The sequence below is a fragment of the Arvicanthis niloticus genome, chromosome 17 (genome assembly GCF_011762505.2).
Source record: "Arvicanthis niloticus isolate mArvNil1 chromosome 17, mArvNil1.pat.X, whole genome shotgun sequence".
Classification (NCBI taxonomy): Eukaryota; Metazoa; Chordata; class Mammalia; order Rodentia; family Muridae; genus Arvicanthis; species Arvicanthis niloticus.
The window spans coordinates 28,418,076-28,436,396 of record NC_047674.1 but is presented as its reverse complement, the minus strand read 5'-3'; the positions used below and the strand labels follow the sequence as shown (position 1 = coordinate 28,436,396).

Below are 18,321 nucleotides of genomic sequence, written 5' to 3'. Positions count from 1 at the left end.
TAATCACAAAGCTACAGAGAGATGATACTATATCACTGGTTTTGTAGCCATACCTTGTGTTACAAGCTGATACCCCAAGGCACATCTTCAGAAGAAAGCCATTCAAAAAAAAAAAAAAAGGCAAATATCTCAGCCCACCAGATACATAAATCTCAAGGTAGGAGCAGAATAAATGGTTCATGGTTTCACAGACAGCATTCCACTAGAGCAAGGAGGGCATGGCAGAGCAGAAGAGCAGACAGGAAAGATTCAAGGATAAATATTCTTACCACCACTGGCTTGCTTCTTCTAGCTAGGCTCCATCTCCTAAAGATGCTAGAATTTCCCAAACACTGCCATCAGCTTTTAAAACACAACCCGCCGGGCAGTGGTGGCACACGCCTTTAATCCCAGCACTTGGGAGGCAGAGGCAGGCGGATTTCTGAGTTCGAGGCTAGCCTGGTCTACAGAGTGAGTTCCAGGACAGCCAGGGCTACACAGAGAAACCCTGTCTCGAAAAACCAAAACCAAAACCAAAACCAAAACAAAAACAAAAACAAAACCCAAACAAACAAACAAACAAAAAACCACAACCCATTTTTGGGTGTGTGTGTGTGGGGGGGGGAATGGGGAAGTTTATAATCAAGCCATAATATATCTGGTCTGTGGCATTCAATGAAAAATGTACTAAGAAGACATCTTTTCTTGGATGAATAAGTGTTTTCTCAGCAGAGAACCGAGATGGATAGGCAGGAGAGATGGCTTACATGTTAAGAGCACTGGCTGCTCTTCCTAGGATCCCAGTTCAACTCCCAGCACCCACATGGAAGCATACAACTCTAATTCTAGGGGATTTGACACCCTCTTCTGGTGTCCATTGGTACTGCATGTATATGGATGGTATGCAGACGAGCATGAAGACAAAACACCATACACATAACAAATAAAATAATAAAAACAACAACAAAGTACCAGTTGCTATCAGAAACAAGTAGGTAGGGTCCTCCGCTGGGTTGGCCATCACTGCAATGTGCTGCAGTGGAGACCTGTGAGCAAAGGTTATCAGTAAGATGGGTGAGCTCACCAGCCTACCCAGTTCCTTTGCCCTCAGAGCCACTGCTGCTGACATGGGAGCTGTAAAAGCCGGCACCCAGATGCGGTTACCACTGCTTTGAGCCACCTCAAACTGAGGCAGCCTTAGTCCCTTTAAAGTGGCTGGCTTTCACAGCATGTTGTAAACATCTGTATCCGTTGGTATACCAGATTTGGCCACAGGGAATCAGGAATACAACTCTAGGAAGCCATTGGCAGGGTACAAAAACAAACAAAACAAACCAAAAAACTACACTGGGAGAGGACATTATCAATACATAAATCTTACAGAGGAGTCATACCTAAAGTTTTAAAAATCATACCAGTCAATAAGAAAGAAGACAAGTGTAAGAACAGGCTGAAGGCTGCAATGAGAACCCTGCAGAGATTACCACATGCCCAGCACCATATAAATAATGCTTCCCTTCATTAGTCATTAGGTACGGTGGTTTGAATATGTTTGGCCCTTCTCCCGACCATCCCCCCACACCCCACCCCACAGACTCATGTTTGAGTGCTTGGCCCAGGGAGTGGCATTATTAGGAGGTGTGGCCTTGTTGGAGGAAGTGTGTCACTGTGAAGGCAGGCTTATGAGCTCAGGTCTGACCGGAGGGCAACACAGTATCCTCCTGAATCAAGATGTAGAACTCTTAGCTCCTCCAGCACCATGCCTGCCTGCATGCCACCATGCTTCCTACCATGATGATAACAGACTAAATGTCTGAACCTATAAGCCGGCCCAGTTAAATGTTTTCCTTTATAAGAGTTGCCTTGGTCATGATGTGTCTTCACAGCAATAGAAATCCTAAGAAAGACATTAAGGATATATATATATATATATTGAGGCAGGGTCTATTACATAACTCTGGCTGTCCTGGAACTAGCTATATAGTCCAGGATGGCCTTGAACTCAAAGAGAGCCACCCAATCAATCTGTCTCTGTCTCCAAAGTGCTGAGGCCAATGGGGTGAGCTACCATGCCTGGTTGGGAAGTAAAAATTAAAAGCCTCCTGGATCTTACTGCTCACCAGCAGGGATGGCTACAAAGGAAATTCTGTGGCCCAGGTATTCTCCTGTACTGCTGGGGGAGGGGTGAACTTGTACACTGACTTTGGGAAGGTATCTGCCATGGCTTACTTGGGCTGCTTAACTTTTTGACAATTGTGTTGGGAGCCGACTCCTAGCAGAAAGAAGCTATCATCTTTGCAGCCATCTCGAGCCATATACCCTGACAAGAGACTTGTTCAACAGCCTACAACAGCTGAGCACACTCTGATAAACATCCTGTTTTGCTGCTTAATGCCCCCAGCTGCAAGGCACACGTGGTAAAGTGTCTTCAGTTGTGTTCCCCTGCTTGTCCACGGCTGCAAGGCACGTGGCAAAGTGTATAAATACCCAGGATTTCCTTTCAATAAAGGAGACTTAATCAGACCCTCTGTCTTGTCGTCTTCCCCTCCATTCCCCACTCTCTCTTGCTAGACACTGACCCAAGGACCGGAGCAGCAGCTTGGGCCGGGACACAATTTGACTCAAACCATATCGTCCAGGAATCGGGAACTTCTGTAGAAATAGATTTTTTTTTTTTTTTTTGCAGCCTGTTTTAATAAACGTTCAACCTCTCCTCTAGCCCACCACTCAGCAGAGGTAGTGGAAGAGAAAAGTTATTAAGATATGGGGAAAGTGGACCTATTTAGCAATAGTTCTTTAGGGGCAAGCTCAGTCTTCTTTGTCAGAAGTTCAGTCCTGTGGCAAACACCAAATACAACTCAGCAGCTGCAGACCTCTAGGGAGGCAGACACCAGCAGCTGTAGTTCAATTCGGAAGAAACCCTTGCAAGACTTGCCACTTCAGCAGCCTTGGGCCGTTCGACAAGAAGCCGCAGGAACTTCATGAGCAGTTTTTTTGGCAAGTTTCTCTCAATGTTGGCATTACCACAAGCAGAGCTCAATAACGGAATGTAAGACAAACCAAGACGTGTATCACTAGCGAAGAAAAGAAAGGCAGAGCAAAGCAGATTGGTGCTCTAGCTTCCACTGACTGTGGGATCATATTTATATTCTTTTTTTTTTTTTTTTTTTTTTTTTTTTTTCGAGACAGGGTTTCTCTGTATAGCCTTGGCTGTCCTGGAACTCATTCTGTAGACCAGGCTGGCCTCGAACTCAGAAATCCGCCTGCCTCTGCCTCCTGAGTGCTGGGATTAAAGGCATGCGCCCCCACCGCCCGGCATTTATATTCCTTTATCACGTGTCCTTTCATGTGTCTACTATAGCAAAATATTCTTTCACCTGTGTCTGCTTCAGGAAAACATTCTTTCATTTGTGTGCCCCAGCCAACCATCATTTGACATAACTGACTTTCCAAAGAAATGACAAATTTCCACTTCAAACCTCCATTGAGGAACTGCTTCCATCAGACTGGCCCGTGGGGGCATGTCTAGGGGGCCATGTTTTTGATTGGTGATTGATGGGGAGGGTCCAACCAATTGTGGACAGCGCCAACCCAGGCAGGTAGTCCTGGGTTGGATGAGAAAGCAAGCAGCTGAGCAAGCCATGGGGAAGCAGCCAGAAAGACGTTTCTGAATGATCTCTGCTTCAATTCCTGCCTTGCCAGGATTGTAACCTGTCAGTCTAAATAAACTTTTTTTTTTTTTGACAAGTTGGTTTTGATTGATATTTTATCACAGCAACAGAAAGTACATAGTGTTAGGTTTTACACCTCAACAAAGGGCTGAGGTTCCAATTAACATATCAAAGGAGACTCTGGCTGCCAGACTCTCCCAATATCCCTCAGTCCCTACTGGCTATAGGGTCCTCCTGGCTGGCACACCCCTTACCCTAATCTTCTCTAACCCAGGGACTGACTGGGCTGACGCCACCGGCCACCCAAGGATCATTCCCGAGGGCTTTAATAGCACTTTACCGCAACCTACATTACTCAGGACAAGACTAGACCGACAGCTCTGGGCTCACGGGGCCCCGCCCTCCTCGGCGCCCCGCCCACTTCCGGACACAGCGCCCGGCCCACCCGTGTCTCCGGAACCTCGGCTTGGCGGGGCTCGGTTGATCTGCTCTGGTTCTCTGTTCCGCGTCTGACTTACGCGCTGTTTTGTTTGCGACGGTGTCGCAGAAGGGTGCGCTTTACGGCCGCGGGGGGACGCAGCGAGCCGGCGCCAGGGCCTCTCGGCCGGGAAGCAGGGTAGGCGGCGGAGGTTGATGCCCGGCGGCGGGACGAGCACGGCGTCTGGCCGGCTTCTCTCCTCAGCGGATCCCAGAGGGGCGCGGGAGGCTGCGGCGTTCCGGAGCAGCCCGGCGGGCTCGAGCGGAGGCCGAGGCGGAGCAGGAGGCCCCGGGCCAGGGATTGGAGGCCCCGCGGGCAAGATGAGCCTGACCCCGAAGGAGCTCTCGAGCCTGCTGAGCATCATCTCCGAGGAGGCGGGCGGCGGCAGCACCTTCGAGGGCCTGTCCACCGCCTTCCACCACTACTTCAGCAAGGCCGACCACTTCCGCCTGGGCTCGGTGCTGGTGATGCTGCTGCAGCAGCCGGACCTGCTGCCCAGCGCGGCGCAGCGCCTCACGGCGCTCTACCTGCTCTGGGAGATGTACCGCACCGAGCCGCTCGCCGCCAACCCGTTCGCGGCCAGCTTCGCGCACCTGCTCAACCCGGCGCCGCCCGCCCGTGGCGGACAAGAGCCCGATCGGCCCCCGCTCTCAGGTACGTCCCGCAGCCAGCTGTGCGGGCACAGCCAGCTGTTCTACGGGAGCTCGTCGGCTAGGAACATTGAGCCTCCTTGGAGAGGATCGACCCTCCCTCCGCTCCGTTTCCATATTTTCTTTCACTAAAATAGGAGAGGGGTAGGCAGAAGTTTGCAGAAGTTTGCAGAAGTTGCAAGCTTTTTTTTCAGATTCACTGCACTCCGGACGATCCCTTCCAATCAAAAAAGCCAACACGTCGCACAACCCAATCAAGGGCTGGGCATATTTTAGTATGTCAGATATGGTTCACTTATTATTGTAAGGTCCCGAGGTATGCGAAGTTACAGCCAATGGCAGAGTCAACCCCTTTTTTAAGCCTTTTAAGAAGTCGATATTTAGAACCCAAAGAAGTGGCAAGTTGAAATCCACATTACACAACATCTAAAATTTTTGCAACCGCTACCTTCCTTGGTCTACTGTAATACTATGTGAGCAGAGGATGAAGTCGTTACTCATTAACCGTTGGAAGATGCATGTGTCCTGGGCAGTATTGTGGGATGTTTACTTTTGCAGCCCTGCTAAGATCAGGCATAGGTTACATCTGAGGATGCTCACCCAACTTTGGTGCCGAGGATGGAAACCAGGGTCGCGTCCTCTATACCATGAGCTTAGCCCAGGACTCTCAGACAGTTGTACTCCAGTCACAGGCTGCATTTTAGATTTTTTTTTTTTTAAGTATTTTTAAACTGGCCTGTATACCAAGCCCTAGAAATCATTTTTGAATGCCACCATATGTAATGTTGAAGACCGCACTGCCCCACGCTTTGGGGCTAAGTGCTTTGGTCCGAGAGGATAGCAAGAGAGAGAAAGTGGGGATGGAGGGGAAGAGACTCGAAGAATGGAGACAAGTCTCCTTTATTGAAAGGAAATCCAGGGTATTTATATGCTTTGTCACATGCTTTGTAGGCGTGGATATAACGTGTGCCTTGCAGCTATGGGCATTAAACAGCAAAACAAGATATGTGGGATAAACAAGATGTTTATCAGAGTGTGCTCAGCTGTTGTAGGCTGTTGAAAACAAGTCTCTTGTCAGGGTATATGGCTCAAGATGGCTGCAAGGATGATAGCTGCTTTCTGCTAGGAGCTTCCCAACAGGTCCCTCTTTTTAAATTTTTTTTAAAAGAGAAGGCTGGGAAAACTTACGGAAACCATGCCTGCTGTAGGTCGGGAACAAAAGACCGTAGCTTCCCTTTCCAGTCTTTGAATACTCAGCCATTTGGTTGAGCTCTTGTCTTAAGATGGTGAGGCCTCCTAGTTAGGGCAAGGGTCTTGAGGTGTTCTCTTACCCGTCATTGATTATCCGGCTTAGCGCATAAGTTAGGGGTTAATCCTTGTCAGTCTTGATGACAGAGGTTTTAGAGTCCCCTACTTCCAGCCTATAATAGCAGACCTGTATGGGTTTCATTTAAATAGCGTCTATCTGTTATACAAAAGCCATCAGTCTGTTCCGAGATGGCTACGAAGATGATAGCCGCTTTCTGCTAAGAGTCGGCTCCCAACAATGTAAACTTTAGCCTTTGCAGGAATCGAAATATTTGACAACAGAAAATTCTTAACAGTTATTAAACCATACGTTTCATTGACATTTCCATAGATCACAGACTGTCAAGTGATATATTTGTTTATGGACTACTATGTATACTAAATGTATATATTTGATTAACTGGAATTCAGTTACATTTAGTTCATGAAAATGGTTTGATGTGGCAAGTAGCAAATGCTGAGTTTCAAGTTAACTTTCAAAGTTAAATTTTAAAAATTGAAAAGTAACCATTGGAGAGAAATCGGTATGCATTTTTATTTGCAGGGTTTTTGCCTCCTATAACTCCACCAGAAAAGTTTTTTCTTTCCCAGCTCATGCTGGCACCCCCAAGGGAACTGTTCAAAAAGACACCTCGCCAGATTGCGTTGATGGACGTTGGAAACATGGGACAGTCTGTGGACATTAGCGGCCTTCAGTTAGCCCTGGCAGGTAAGGAAGGGCCAGTGATTTGAACATTCTGTCTGTTGTTGACATCCTCTACTTAAAATCAAGATTTTTGTTTAATTTATACTTTTGCTTGTTTTTGTTTGATCTCTCCCATCCCACCCTGTCCTCCTTTCCCTGTCTTTCTGTCTGTCACCCCCTCTTTTGTTAGTTGCTTTGTTTTGAGACCAGGCTTTTTTGTGCAGCCTTGGCTGTCCTGGAATCTGCTGTGTAGACCATGCTGGTCTCTAACTGAGTGCTTGCTGGCCGATTCCCGAGTACTTGGCATACAGGTGTGCAGCCCCAGGCTGGCTCCCATCCCTGGTCACAACCTTGAACCCCAGTGCCATCTTTACCTCTCCTTTCTATTTCCTTCTTGTGTGCTTCTGATTGACACCCAGCCCCACCAAAGCCCTGCACCTCCCTGCCATCCATCTGCTCCATCTTTTCTTTTGGGGTTATTTTAATATTATTATTGGTTTATAGGAGCTAAAGATACTTATTTTGTACCCCACTCTGTTCATGGTGTTCTCAATTTTAAAATGTTCTGTGTGCCCTGTCCCGCCTCCTCACCCCCACCCCACTCCCAGATTCAAATAGCAAGGCTGCCCTTGGATTCTCGACTCTTGTCTCCACTTTCCAGATGCTGGGGTTACAGGTCTGGCTTAAATGCTCTAAATGCTTGTTGTCTGGCTCTGTTCCAGAACGTCAGTCTGAACTGCCAACCCAGAGCAAAGCCAGCTTCCCAAGCATCCTCAGTGACCCAGACCCGGACTCCTCTAACTCTGGATTTGACAGCTCAGTTGCTTCTCGGATCACAGAGTCTTTAGTCAGTGGACCAAAACCGCCTATTGAAAGTAGGTATATGTGAACTAGTTTTATGCTGTCAGGTTTATATTCTAGCAGCACTCTTGAATTGTAAGGTTTTTGCAGTATCTGTTTTCACTGATGACAGACTTCCTGCTTTACTTTCTAGAATATAGCAGACACCAGCCAATTATACACTAGGATGTTTATTGCTTGTTTGATAAACATACACACACACATATGCTGGCCTGCAGATAGAAATTCAGATTTTACAAAAATGAATGTTTCTGTTTTAATGAGAGTCTTGTGTAGCACTGAGTAGCCTTGAAGATTCGTGTGTAGTTGAGGACAACCTTAAAGTCCTCATCCTTACACTTCTGTCTCCCAAGTGCTGCGTTTACTGAGGTGTGCCATGTCCAGCTTCGTTTGTTTACAGTGTTTGGGCTCAAACCCAAACACTTTGTGTAAAAGGAAAGTACCCCACAGCTAAGCAATGTCTCCAGCCCCTTAGGTGAGTCTCCCTAACTTCTATCCAGTGGAGGTCATTGTATACTTTAGTGATCTTATCACACCTTCTGTCTTACATTCAATGACTTGACAGTTGTTCTGCTTTAACTGGAAACAAACTAAAACCAAACTGAAACCCATGGGTACCATTTGGTTTTAGCAGCTTCTGGGTGGTTTGAGTGATGAATAGGGGTAAGAGTATCATCCCCTAATCTCAGGACTTCCAGGATTTTGAAGCTTACAGCAAACGTGACTTCCATCTGGTTTAATCTCTGTGGTATAAGAGGATTTACTGTTTGGAGTTTCAGCTTGTTACAAGCCTGTCTACAGTTATGTGGTGGTTTTGGTTTTCTGAAGACAGGATTTCTCTAAGTAGCCCTGGCTGTCGTAGAACTCACTCTGTAGACCAGGCTGGCCTGGAACTCAGAAATCCACCTGCCTCTGGGTTTGATTGCACAGACCATTAGTCAGCTATGTGCATAACTGAGTAGCTGCACCTCAACATCTGTACCTCACAGGAGAAGTGCTTCCTTGTGCTGAAGGCTGTCTCTGTAAGTGTGTGAGGAGAGACCCAGGAATTTACTCTGGTGATGCTGGTGAGGGGACCCTGGAGATGTTTACTTGGTGATTCTTTGCCAGGAAAAAGACAAATCCCCAATTTGCCTGAGAGTAGAATTCATAATACAACAAACCACCTTCTGTCCTATGTGGAAAATACTCTCTGGAAGGCTGGTGAGGGGACTGGGTAAAATCTACCCTCAGGACAAAAGGAGAGACTGTACACTAGAAGAAACAGAAAGGGAGTGGAAATTTCTGTTTCTATCTCCTGAGCCTTTTGTGGAGCTATGCAGGCCAGCAGGACCCACAGCTGGATAGATAGCTGGGTGTCTGTCTTGTTAAGTACTGAGGTTTATAGTCTAAGTTGTCTTTCTTGAGAGTGGTCAAATAGTTGGGTATATATAGCACTGTGGGTCACTGGAGTTAGGGTTCAAGTGCTTATATAAGAGCGTAATAAGCACTGGGGGCAAGCTGTGCGCTTGGTTGTCATGGTAGAGGCTTTAGCTTTTCCTTCTGGCTTTTCATCTGTGTAGCAACCAAATGAAGTATGATGTTAGTTCAGAAGTACTAACTAGTTTATCCTTAACTAGTGTGTCAATAACTGATAACTTACACATCAACCTTGAGTTGTGGGGATAGCCCCAAACACTCTGTATAGCATTCTGAGGTCTTCGGGGCCAAACAAAAGAAAAGGGAAAAATTAATAAAATTTTAGTTATATGTTAGATGCGGTGACAAATGCCTTTAATCCCAGCACTCAGAAAGCAGAGGCAGGCAGATCTCTGTGAGTTTGAGGGTAGCCTGGTCTACATAATAAATTCCAGGACATGAGACTTTTAAGATAAGAATCAAAATCATCATCATCTGCCAGTTTGACCTCTGCATCCTTAGCCTAAGTGGATATGCTTGCATTAAAACTCAGTTCATGCTCATGCTGGCTTCTTTCTAAAGAACAGACTTGGTATCTGGCATCATGCTGATGGTGTGTGTATGCACTCGCGTGCATGTGCATGTGCTTGGTTATTATTGGAGCAGAACTCTGATTTTACATCATTACTGTTTGAAGCATGTTTTATCATGTGTCCTTATTAAAGGCACCCTTGTACTTCATTAAATGCATATAGGGTGTGTGCAAATGTTAGCTCGCTGATAGTCACGTCTTACTCTCATTATAGGCCATTTTCGGCCAGAGTTTATCCGCCCACCACCACCCCTCCACATCTGTGAGGATGAACTGGCCTGGCTAAATCCTACAGAACCCGAACATGCCATTCAGTGGGACAGATCAATGTGTGTGAAGAACAGCACTGGGGTGGAGATCAAGCGGATCATGGCGAAAGCCTTCAAAAGCCCTCTATCTTCTCCCCAACAGACGCAAGTATGTGTGTATTACTCGGTCCCATCTGTGCCCATCACAGGGTGTTCTTCCCATGAAGTAGTAAGTGAGCAGTCAGTTGTTAATGTGAGCCAGGGGAAGGAGCATCAGAGGTCTTTACAATCCCAGCCGTATGTTCTAGCCTTTCCTTGTTTGACAGTTTTGTTCTGAGGAGACAAGAGGTCTAATGACTGAACAGATTTAGACTCTTCAGTTTTGTCTGAGAGGGGTAGGCTAGAGCAGGTCAGTCAGGAGCACTGCTCCGGTGCACACCAGTCAGGCAAGTCATCTGCATTGCTGCATCAGGCTGGACAGCAACTCTAGAGGTGTATGGAGTTATTAATGTTTTATAAAAAATGAGGTTCAGGGAATGCTCTAGACTTTAGCTAGTGTTTAGTGGCAGACTGAGGTTATCTCTCTATGCAAGGTTACAACTAGGTGGATCCCCTGAGGAAGAAGAGCAAAGATGCCCAGTGGTTTTAGATTTTATTAGATTCGCACACTTTCAAGTTAGAACTGGTAGGAAGATACTGTTACCTCCAACCTAGTTTTTCATTTAAAATAGACATTTTTAAAAAGATTTGTTTTATGTGTATGGGGGTTTTGTCTGCTGTATATCTGTGTACCATGTGCACGCAGTGCCCACAGATGCCAGAGGGCATCAGATTCTCTGGAACTGTACTTTCAGATGTTATGAGCCTCCTCCACATGGGTGCTGGGAACCAAACCCTGGTTCTCTAGAGAGTAACAAGTGTGCCTGATCACTAAACCATTTCCCAGCCTCCCCCCAAATATTTTAAGTGATGTAATAACAATTATTTGTAGTTTCACTTTGCTCTTAGGTTATCATGAAACAGACCAGTGTAGAATACACAAATAGGTAAGAGAAGATACAGGCAGAGTTAGAGGGATGGGTGTGGTGCACACCTATAACCCTAGCATGTGGAAGGCAGAGATTGAGACTTAGCAGTTACAGGCCATGTTCCATGAGACAGGGAGCTTGAAGCCAGCCTGGGCACAGGGGACCTAGGCTCAAAATAAATGAATTTGTAAAAGAAAGAAAAAGTATGTATTTGGACAGAGAAAAAAAGTGTTTTTCCATCTCTTGTATTTGCAAGGTGTGGGTATGATTTGAGCTATAAAGTACTACAGGTGGAAGTCGGAAGTGTTTCCTGTTCTGTCCCTTTCTAGGGTATTTCTCTTCTCTTTCTGGGTAAGACAGAGCATGGGTCTTGTTCTGAATTATTCTAGTCTATGGAGTCCTGTGTGGCAGAAACAAGGTCTTGCTGTATACCTCAGATATCCTTGAACTCACTGTGTAGCCCAGGCTGGCTCCCTCCTGCCTCGGCGCTTATGTTACACATGTGACAGCACACTCAGGTTGGTTGTGTGTTTTGGGAGAAGTCAATAACTAAAATGTTTAAGAATGACACTATTGTAATTGTATACTACCAGATAAAACCAAGGCCATCCTGTCTAGAGGAAGGAGAACTAATGGATTTTAAATTGTCCTTATTTTTTGTATCATTGCAATTCAGATCTAAAAATATATGAAGACATAATAAGGGAAGAAATTTAACAAATTAACAAAGATAGTTTTTATAATTTATATAAACTACTTCTATTTGTATGCAGGAAAATTTTCTAATGTGACTCAGGACCTCTCAACTTGGTTTTTTTTTTAGCTCCTCGGTGAGTTGGAAAAAGATCCCAAGCTTGTTTATCACATTGGCCTTACTCCAGCGAAACTTCCAGACCTAGTGGAAAACAACCCGTTAGTCGCTATAGAAATGCTGCTGAAACTAATGCAGTCCAGCCAGATCACGGAGTATTTCTCTGTCCTGGTCAATATGGACATGTCCTTACATTCAATGGAAGTTGTGAACCGGTAAGTTCTTATGTCCCACCAGACATGGCATACAGACCCTGATCACATTACCCACAAGTTTGAAAAGCTATAGTAGTTTCTCTTCCCTTTTCTGATTCTGTTACCTTGAACTAATCCTTAAGTGTTCACTGGATGTGAATTTAATCTCAATATGTAAGAAGTCAGTTGTTGAATTTACTTCACTGTCTGGTGCCCCTTACAGACTCAGGCTTTATGTTCCCTGATAGCTAGTTCCCTGTATGGCTCTTAGAACTGGACCTCTAGGCATGCTGTCCTGGTTATTAGTATTCTTCCAGCCCTGACTGTCCTAGAACTCACTGTGTAGACCAGGCTGGCCTCAAACTCATGGAGATCCACTTGCTTCTGACCCCCAAGTGCTGGGATCAAAGGTGTGGACCAGTTCTTGCTCAATGAACATCAAGGAAAGAATGCATGTTCCAGTTGTTGTGTTCTGTATAGTTTTCGCCTTTTATTTTCCTTTTATAGTTTAGGTAAATTGTGAATTAAATATAATGAGGTAGATGGGGTATTATTTTTCTGAGGTACTTTGTTTGTCTTGAGATAGGATCTCAGTATCCTGGTGGCTTCAAATTCATAACAGTCTGTCTCTTCATTCTCTGAATGCTGGAATCATGGGTGTGAACCAGATTACAATTTTTTGAGCATCCATGTATAAGTTGGCAGTTGTTTCGAACTTGAACTAAGGAATGTACTGGTCACCTGGAGACAGTAGCTTGGCTGGTAGCTCTGTGCACCAGAAAGGGCTGGGAAATGAAAGGAAGCTTTCCAGTTACTTTGTAAGACTCTCACTGGCAGAGCTGCCTGCCTACTTGTGGAGAACGTGCTGCTTGCTTCTACCTCTCCTTGCTGGGACCTCCTTTACTATAGTTGCAGTTGCTGTTTTTGCATTGGCAAAGTTCTGCCTTTGGATGGAGAAATCTGAGTGTTCGTGGATCCCCCTCACTCCATTTCTGTAATTCTGCCTCTACCTGTCAATCAAGTCCTACTTTTGCTTGTTTCCTAGCACCTTCATTATTTATTATTTCCAAGGATCAAGCAGCCTTGCCGATGCACAAATCTCAGTGGGCATAGTGGCTGGTTGTAGCTTTCTTACTTTAGTGCCTTATGTTTAAGGATGTATAGATTTAGAAAGGTGTGTATTTGTTCACCTTTTCAAAGTTTGTAGTGAGAGGTTTGCAGTAGCCAGCCTAGTGTTGTAATGTTTCTTGGGCTGAACTTGAACTCAGTGTGGAATTCCTACCTGACTCCATTTCTTAGTGCTTCATTTACTCATTTGGGAAAACCTCTCTTGGCTCTAAGGGCTCTAAGCTTGTTACATAGCTGCTGCTTCTGTGTAACGGCTGACTCCAAGCCTGCTTCCCTTACTCAGTTCTCAGGAAGGCCTTTTTGTTCCATATCAACGAAGCATCTTTTCAAGGCTTTACCAGGTTCATGTTTGCTTCTCCAAATTGCCTCTCAGAGTGCTTATACTTACAGGACTTTTCTAAGTTTTAAATGATGGCAACAACTGCTGGTTATTTGAGGCTTAGAAGCAGGGAGACTGTGACTGACAGTGATCCAGCCAGGCTCGCTAGGGATAGGACACTCAGTGCTTAATGGGTCATTACAGAGTAATTGGTAATATAGACTTAATAGAAGCATCAGAGGTTTAAGCCCAAGGCTATGGCTCTTGAGTTTAAAACTAGAGAACTGGGTCAGATAAATTATTAATAGATGATCACAGGGAAGTCTTGACTTCATGATTATAATACTTCCCAGTACTAGCAAACACAGCTAACAGTTCAATTTTCTTTTGTGAAATAGACTAACTACAGCTGTTGACCTACCTCCTGAGTTTATTCACCTATACATATCCAATTGCATTTCTACTTGTGAACAAATCAAGGATAAATATATGCAGGTGAGTAGTATAAATGTTTCTAACATTGTCATCTGCCAAGAAAACAAGTTTCTAAAACTTGTTCCTTTTTCTTTTCCAGAATCGTTTGGTGCGACTTGTGTGTGTGTTTCTACAGTCTTTGATCCGTAACAAAATTATTAATGTGCAGGACTTATTTATAGAAGTGCAGGCCTTCTGCATTGAATTCAGTAGGATACGGGAAGCTGCAGGCCTATTCCGGTTGCTGAAGACACTGGATACTGGGGAAACCCCTTCAGAGACCAAAATAACAAAATAATACCTCACCAGAACTGCCCCTTCTATTGTTCAGCTGTATTTGGATTGGTTTTTAAACTGTTGTAACTCTTGAGTGGATTGCTTGCTTCATCTAAGAAATATAAATGACACTTTATTTACTTAAAGTAAAATTTCCTTTTTCCTATGTTTCCCATGGGTGAATTTTGGTAAGAACTTGGAAAAATGTATCTTTTAGTTCTCTTGCTGATGACAATCCATATGAAGAATAGTTATTCTAAAAATAGTTACTGCAAGAAAGGAGGTATAGACGTTTCTCTCTTGAATTTAAAACACAGTACCTGTTTCTTTTAGAAAACAAACTGTAGGTTTCTGAAAAACCAGGAATTTGCTTTTGTAGCTTCTAGTGTGAAGCACGCTCAGTAAGAGTGAGCGCAGACACTGAGAATTTATGGTGAGTGTGGCTCTTACCAAGCAGAGTGTGAAATGAGGGTGCACACTTGACAACGTTCTTGGCCCACTGACAAGCATGGGCACTCTTAGGCAGGAACATTCTGCCCGGCTGCGATACTGTGACACTATAAGATGGGCATGGCTTTTGTGGTCTTAAGGACAAATATGAGCTGGCACACTAGAAATGTATACCCTAGATGCCTGTTTGGTGAGGAGGCAGAACACAATCAGTACAGTGTGCCTTAATATTTTTTAAGACAGGGTCCATCTATGTAATCCTGGAGCTCACTGTGCAGAGCAGGCTGGCCTTGAAATCAGAGATCCTTCTGCCTCAGTATGCTGTGATTAAAGGTGTATACCACCAAATCCAGCCTTTTTTTTTTTTTTTTTTTTTTTAAATTTTGCCTGACATATCATTTTATTTGAAGAAATTATGAAGAATTCCTTTTATGGTGGTATCTCTAGAACTGATTTATGGGGACAGAATCTGTTCTCCCACAACTGGCAAGAGTTTTTAAAGGAAGCCAAGCTTGATGATTTTGTTTTATTGTACAATTACAGTCTTCTAACAGTGGAGAAGGAATAAGAAATGAGCCTTGAGCCCTGTAGGAGTGACCCCCTCTGAACTAAACAGGTGACTTTTTTCAGTGTCCCAAAGTGGCCACCATTATTTTGCAGATGGCACTGGGTGAAGGACAGCCCATGACCAAACCACTGTTTTAGAATGACAGGTTCTCTACAGCTGATAGGCATGTCTGCCGTGTAGCCCAGATTAGCTATGGCCACAGTCCAACACACAATCGAAAACGTAAAAAATGTCAGACAGATGTAGATACTCCCAACCACTGGACTGAAGTTGGGGACCCCTATGGTTGAATTAAAGGAAGGAGCTGAAGGGGAGGACAAACCCATAGGAAGACCAGTGGTCTCAACTAACCCGGGCCACTGGGAGCTCCCATAGACTGAGCCACCAATTAGGCAGCATATATGGCCAGTCTGAGGCCCCCAGCACATATATGGTAGAGGGCTGCCTGGTCTGGCCTCTGGAAGAAGATGCACCCAATCCTCGAGGGACTTGAGGCCTCAGGGAAGGAGGGGTGGTGGCAAGACTCTGTCTTGGAGACAGAGTGTGTGTGGGGAGGGATGTCTGGAGGAACAATGGCTGGAATGTAAATAAAATTTTTAAAAAAGGAAAAATATGGCATTTTCTTATTTAGGGGAAAGTTATATGTGTGCATTTATTTCTAAAAGTTGGTTGTGTGGCTCTTGAGCATATATTTCATAGATGACAATTATCCTGCCAAAATGTCCATGAGTTTAATAAAATACCTTTACCCTGCAGCCAACAAATGGGATCCATGAACAAGAACTCCTGAAGCTTTATTTAACATGTATTTTGTCCATGAAGCCTGTCACAGCCTCATTAGGCTTACATCAGGAGATGGTCATTCTTTATATGTCCATTCATTTTAAAAAATGAAACTGTCAAGACAAACAGTCCCCTCTAATAAGGTACAAGCTTGGAAGAGATTCTTCAACTTAACCTCAACTTAAGTCTTCAAATCACCTGTTCAAAGAAAAGAACATTAATTAGTAACATTTTAAGAATAGAACTTTAAAAAAAAAAACACTTTGGAATTCCAAAATGTTCAACCACTTATATAACTAACAGCATTTATTACTGATTTGATTAAGCAACTTTACAGATGTAAAACCACTCCCCCCCCCACCCTCCCCTTGCAAGTTGAACACAGGCAGGAAGCTTCCACTTTGGTGTGACTGAGGTCAGACAGTGACTCGCTTCAGGGGGTTTTGTCATCGTGTGCCCACAGAGAGCGAACTGTTGATGGAGACACTGCAATTCGGCCTTTTACTGTCATCACTCCTCAGCAGCCACAGTGAGCAGTCACTGGGAAGAAAGGTCCAAGACCCCAGTCAATTCAGCATGTGAGAGACAATTACCTGCAAGGTGAGACCACGTGGTCACAGCTCCAGTTTTCTGCTGGGAGAGTCAAGGTCAGCGCTGCTGAGTGAAAGCCAGGAGAGCAGGAACCACAGGAAATATCTTCCGTGTCAGGGACACTGCCACTAGTCCTCACATCACTGTTCAGTCAGAGGCAATCTCACTGCTGGGAAGGCTGAGGCACAAGGATGGTGAATTCAAACTCAGAATAAACAGTGACCCTGCCTTAGAAAAAGTCTTCTGTAATGACTAAATGATTAAAAACATTTTACCTTGATCTATCACAAGATCCTTCATTAGCTGTTAGAATGATTACAGCATTTCCCCTGATATGTCTTTTAAAACACAACACTAATCTACTTGGCACTGAATTCTTGCTTTGCTATTTGCACTGGACACAGTGAGGTTGGGTGATAACTCGTAAAACCAACTTTGAGACTCTCTAAAAAGTGTTCAAAGTAAGATTTTCTACTTCCAACACCTCATTATATTCATCTGGTTATACATTTTTTTCAATACAACTCGAATTTTACTATGAGTAGCTAAAAAATCAAACTGGCGAAAAATAGGTTAGACACTTTATAAAATACTATGTCTTAGAAATGGCTCTAAGGATAAACTTAGCCTTTAAAGTTGTATTTTCTTGGTGCTGGCTTCCTGTTGGGACAGCTTCTGCAATTTTCTGGAGACCTGGGAACAAGCCCTTGGTGCAGATGTTCTGCCGGTGAAGATGGTGTATGGTGCCATGGTGCTGTCTACATACAGAGACACATGACATGAAACTGCCCTTATTACTCTATACAAAACCCTCAAAATTGTACTGGACTGGTTTCTTTTAATGATAGCAGTTCCAGGGAACCAAACCACATGAACAGAAACACCTGTCAGATTTTTGGAGTTTATTTGGGTCACAGCTGTAGTAGTTGGAGAAGGACCTTTCTCAGGGTTCGCCATCTCGTCATTTCTACATCCTGGCCTTTGTCCCTGAAAGCAGGAGCACCAAAGACCTCCCATATGCTGGGTGTGCCAAGTGGAATCTGTATACCTGTCTGGATTCCTTCTTCCCAAACCCCAGTGGTTACCCCAGCTGTCCTTACACCAGCTAGTACACACACTGTCACAAGTTCCCAGTACCTTTTCAAGGCTCCTGTAACTACTGTTGGTCCCAGAGGTGACAAAACTATCAGTGAGGACACTATCTGAGCACCCCTCAGCAGTCAGATGGATCATAGCTAGTTAAACTAGAAGGAATGGTTCCATTTAGATCAAGAAGTAGCTGACATAAAAACAGAACTTGTGAAGAAAGACAAAAGACCAAGTTTTGCCCTGGAGAAGATGGAAGGTAGATCTGAGAATGACGAAGTTATTCCTAACTTCCTGCTATGAAGACATGTATCTTTTACTTGGCAGAAGCCTTCATGGGTAGAGTAACAGACCTGGATGTGTTCCTGACTCATGTCTGTCTCCTGTCCTGTAGGCAGTTCCAGATTAGGGCATTAATGGCAACACAGACCATGGATCAGTGACCCCTACTGACATCTGCTGTCAGCCAGAGACCAATTTCTTAAAGTATTCTTTTTTAGGCCGGAGAGATGGTTTAGTGGCTAAAGCACTGGCAGCTTTCCTAGAGAACTCAGGTTCAATATCTAGTACCCACAAGGCAGTTCACAACCCTCTGTATCTCCAGTTGCAGCAGATCTGATAGCCTCTTCTGGCCTCCCTTGGCATTAGGCATGTAGATGACGACACACAGATGTACATACAGGAAAGTACCCATATACATAAAGTCAACTTTAAAAAAAAAAGCATTCTCAGTTTATCACTGA

General features: G+C 44.5%; 1 protein-coding gene, 1 long non-coding RNA gene and 1 other non-coding gene across 3 annotated transcripts; 1 reads left to right on the top strand and 2 right to left on the bottom strand.

Moving 5' to 3' along the window:
- The first annotated feature begins 4,199 nt into the window (after positions 1–4,199).
- Positions 4,200–14,446, top strand: Cnot11 (CCR4-NOT transcription complex subunit 11). Its single transcript, XM_034521933.2, has 7 exons — positions 4,200–4,782; positions 6,631–6,795; positions 7,494–7,646; positions 9,837–10,039; positions 11,722–11,924; positions 13,749–13,845; positions 13,925–14,446. The coding sequence occupies exons 1-7, from the start codon at positions 4,284–4,286 to the stop codon at positions 14,120–14,122; spliced, it is 1,518 nt and encodes a 505-aa protein (XP_034377824.1). The 5' UTR covers positions 4,200–4,283; the 3' UTR covers positions 14,123–14,446.
- Positions 14,447–15,893: 1,447 nt separating this feature from the next.
- On the bottom strand, positions 15,894–16,637 carry LOC143434840 (uncharacterized). Its single transcript, XR_013104647.1, has 2 exons — positions 16,495–16,637; positions 15,894–16,099 (listed from the first exon to the last, which is right to left on the bottom strand). It is a non-coding gene; the product is annotated as an uncharacterized LOC143434840 (long non-coding RNA).
- On the bottom strand, positions 16,311–16,423 carry LOC117722796 (small nucleolar RNA SNORD89). Its single transcript, XR_004608569.1, has one exon. It is a non-coding gene; the product is annotated as a small nucleolar RNA SNORD89 (small nucleolar RNA).
- Positions 16,638–18,321: the final 1,684 nt, after the last annotated feature.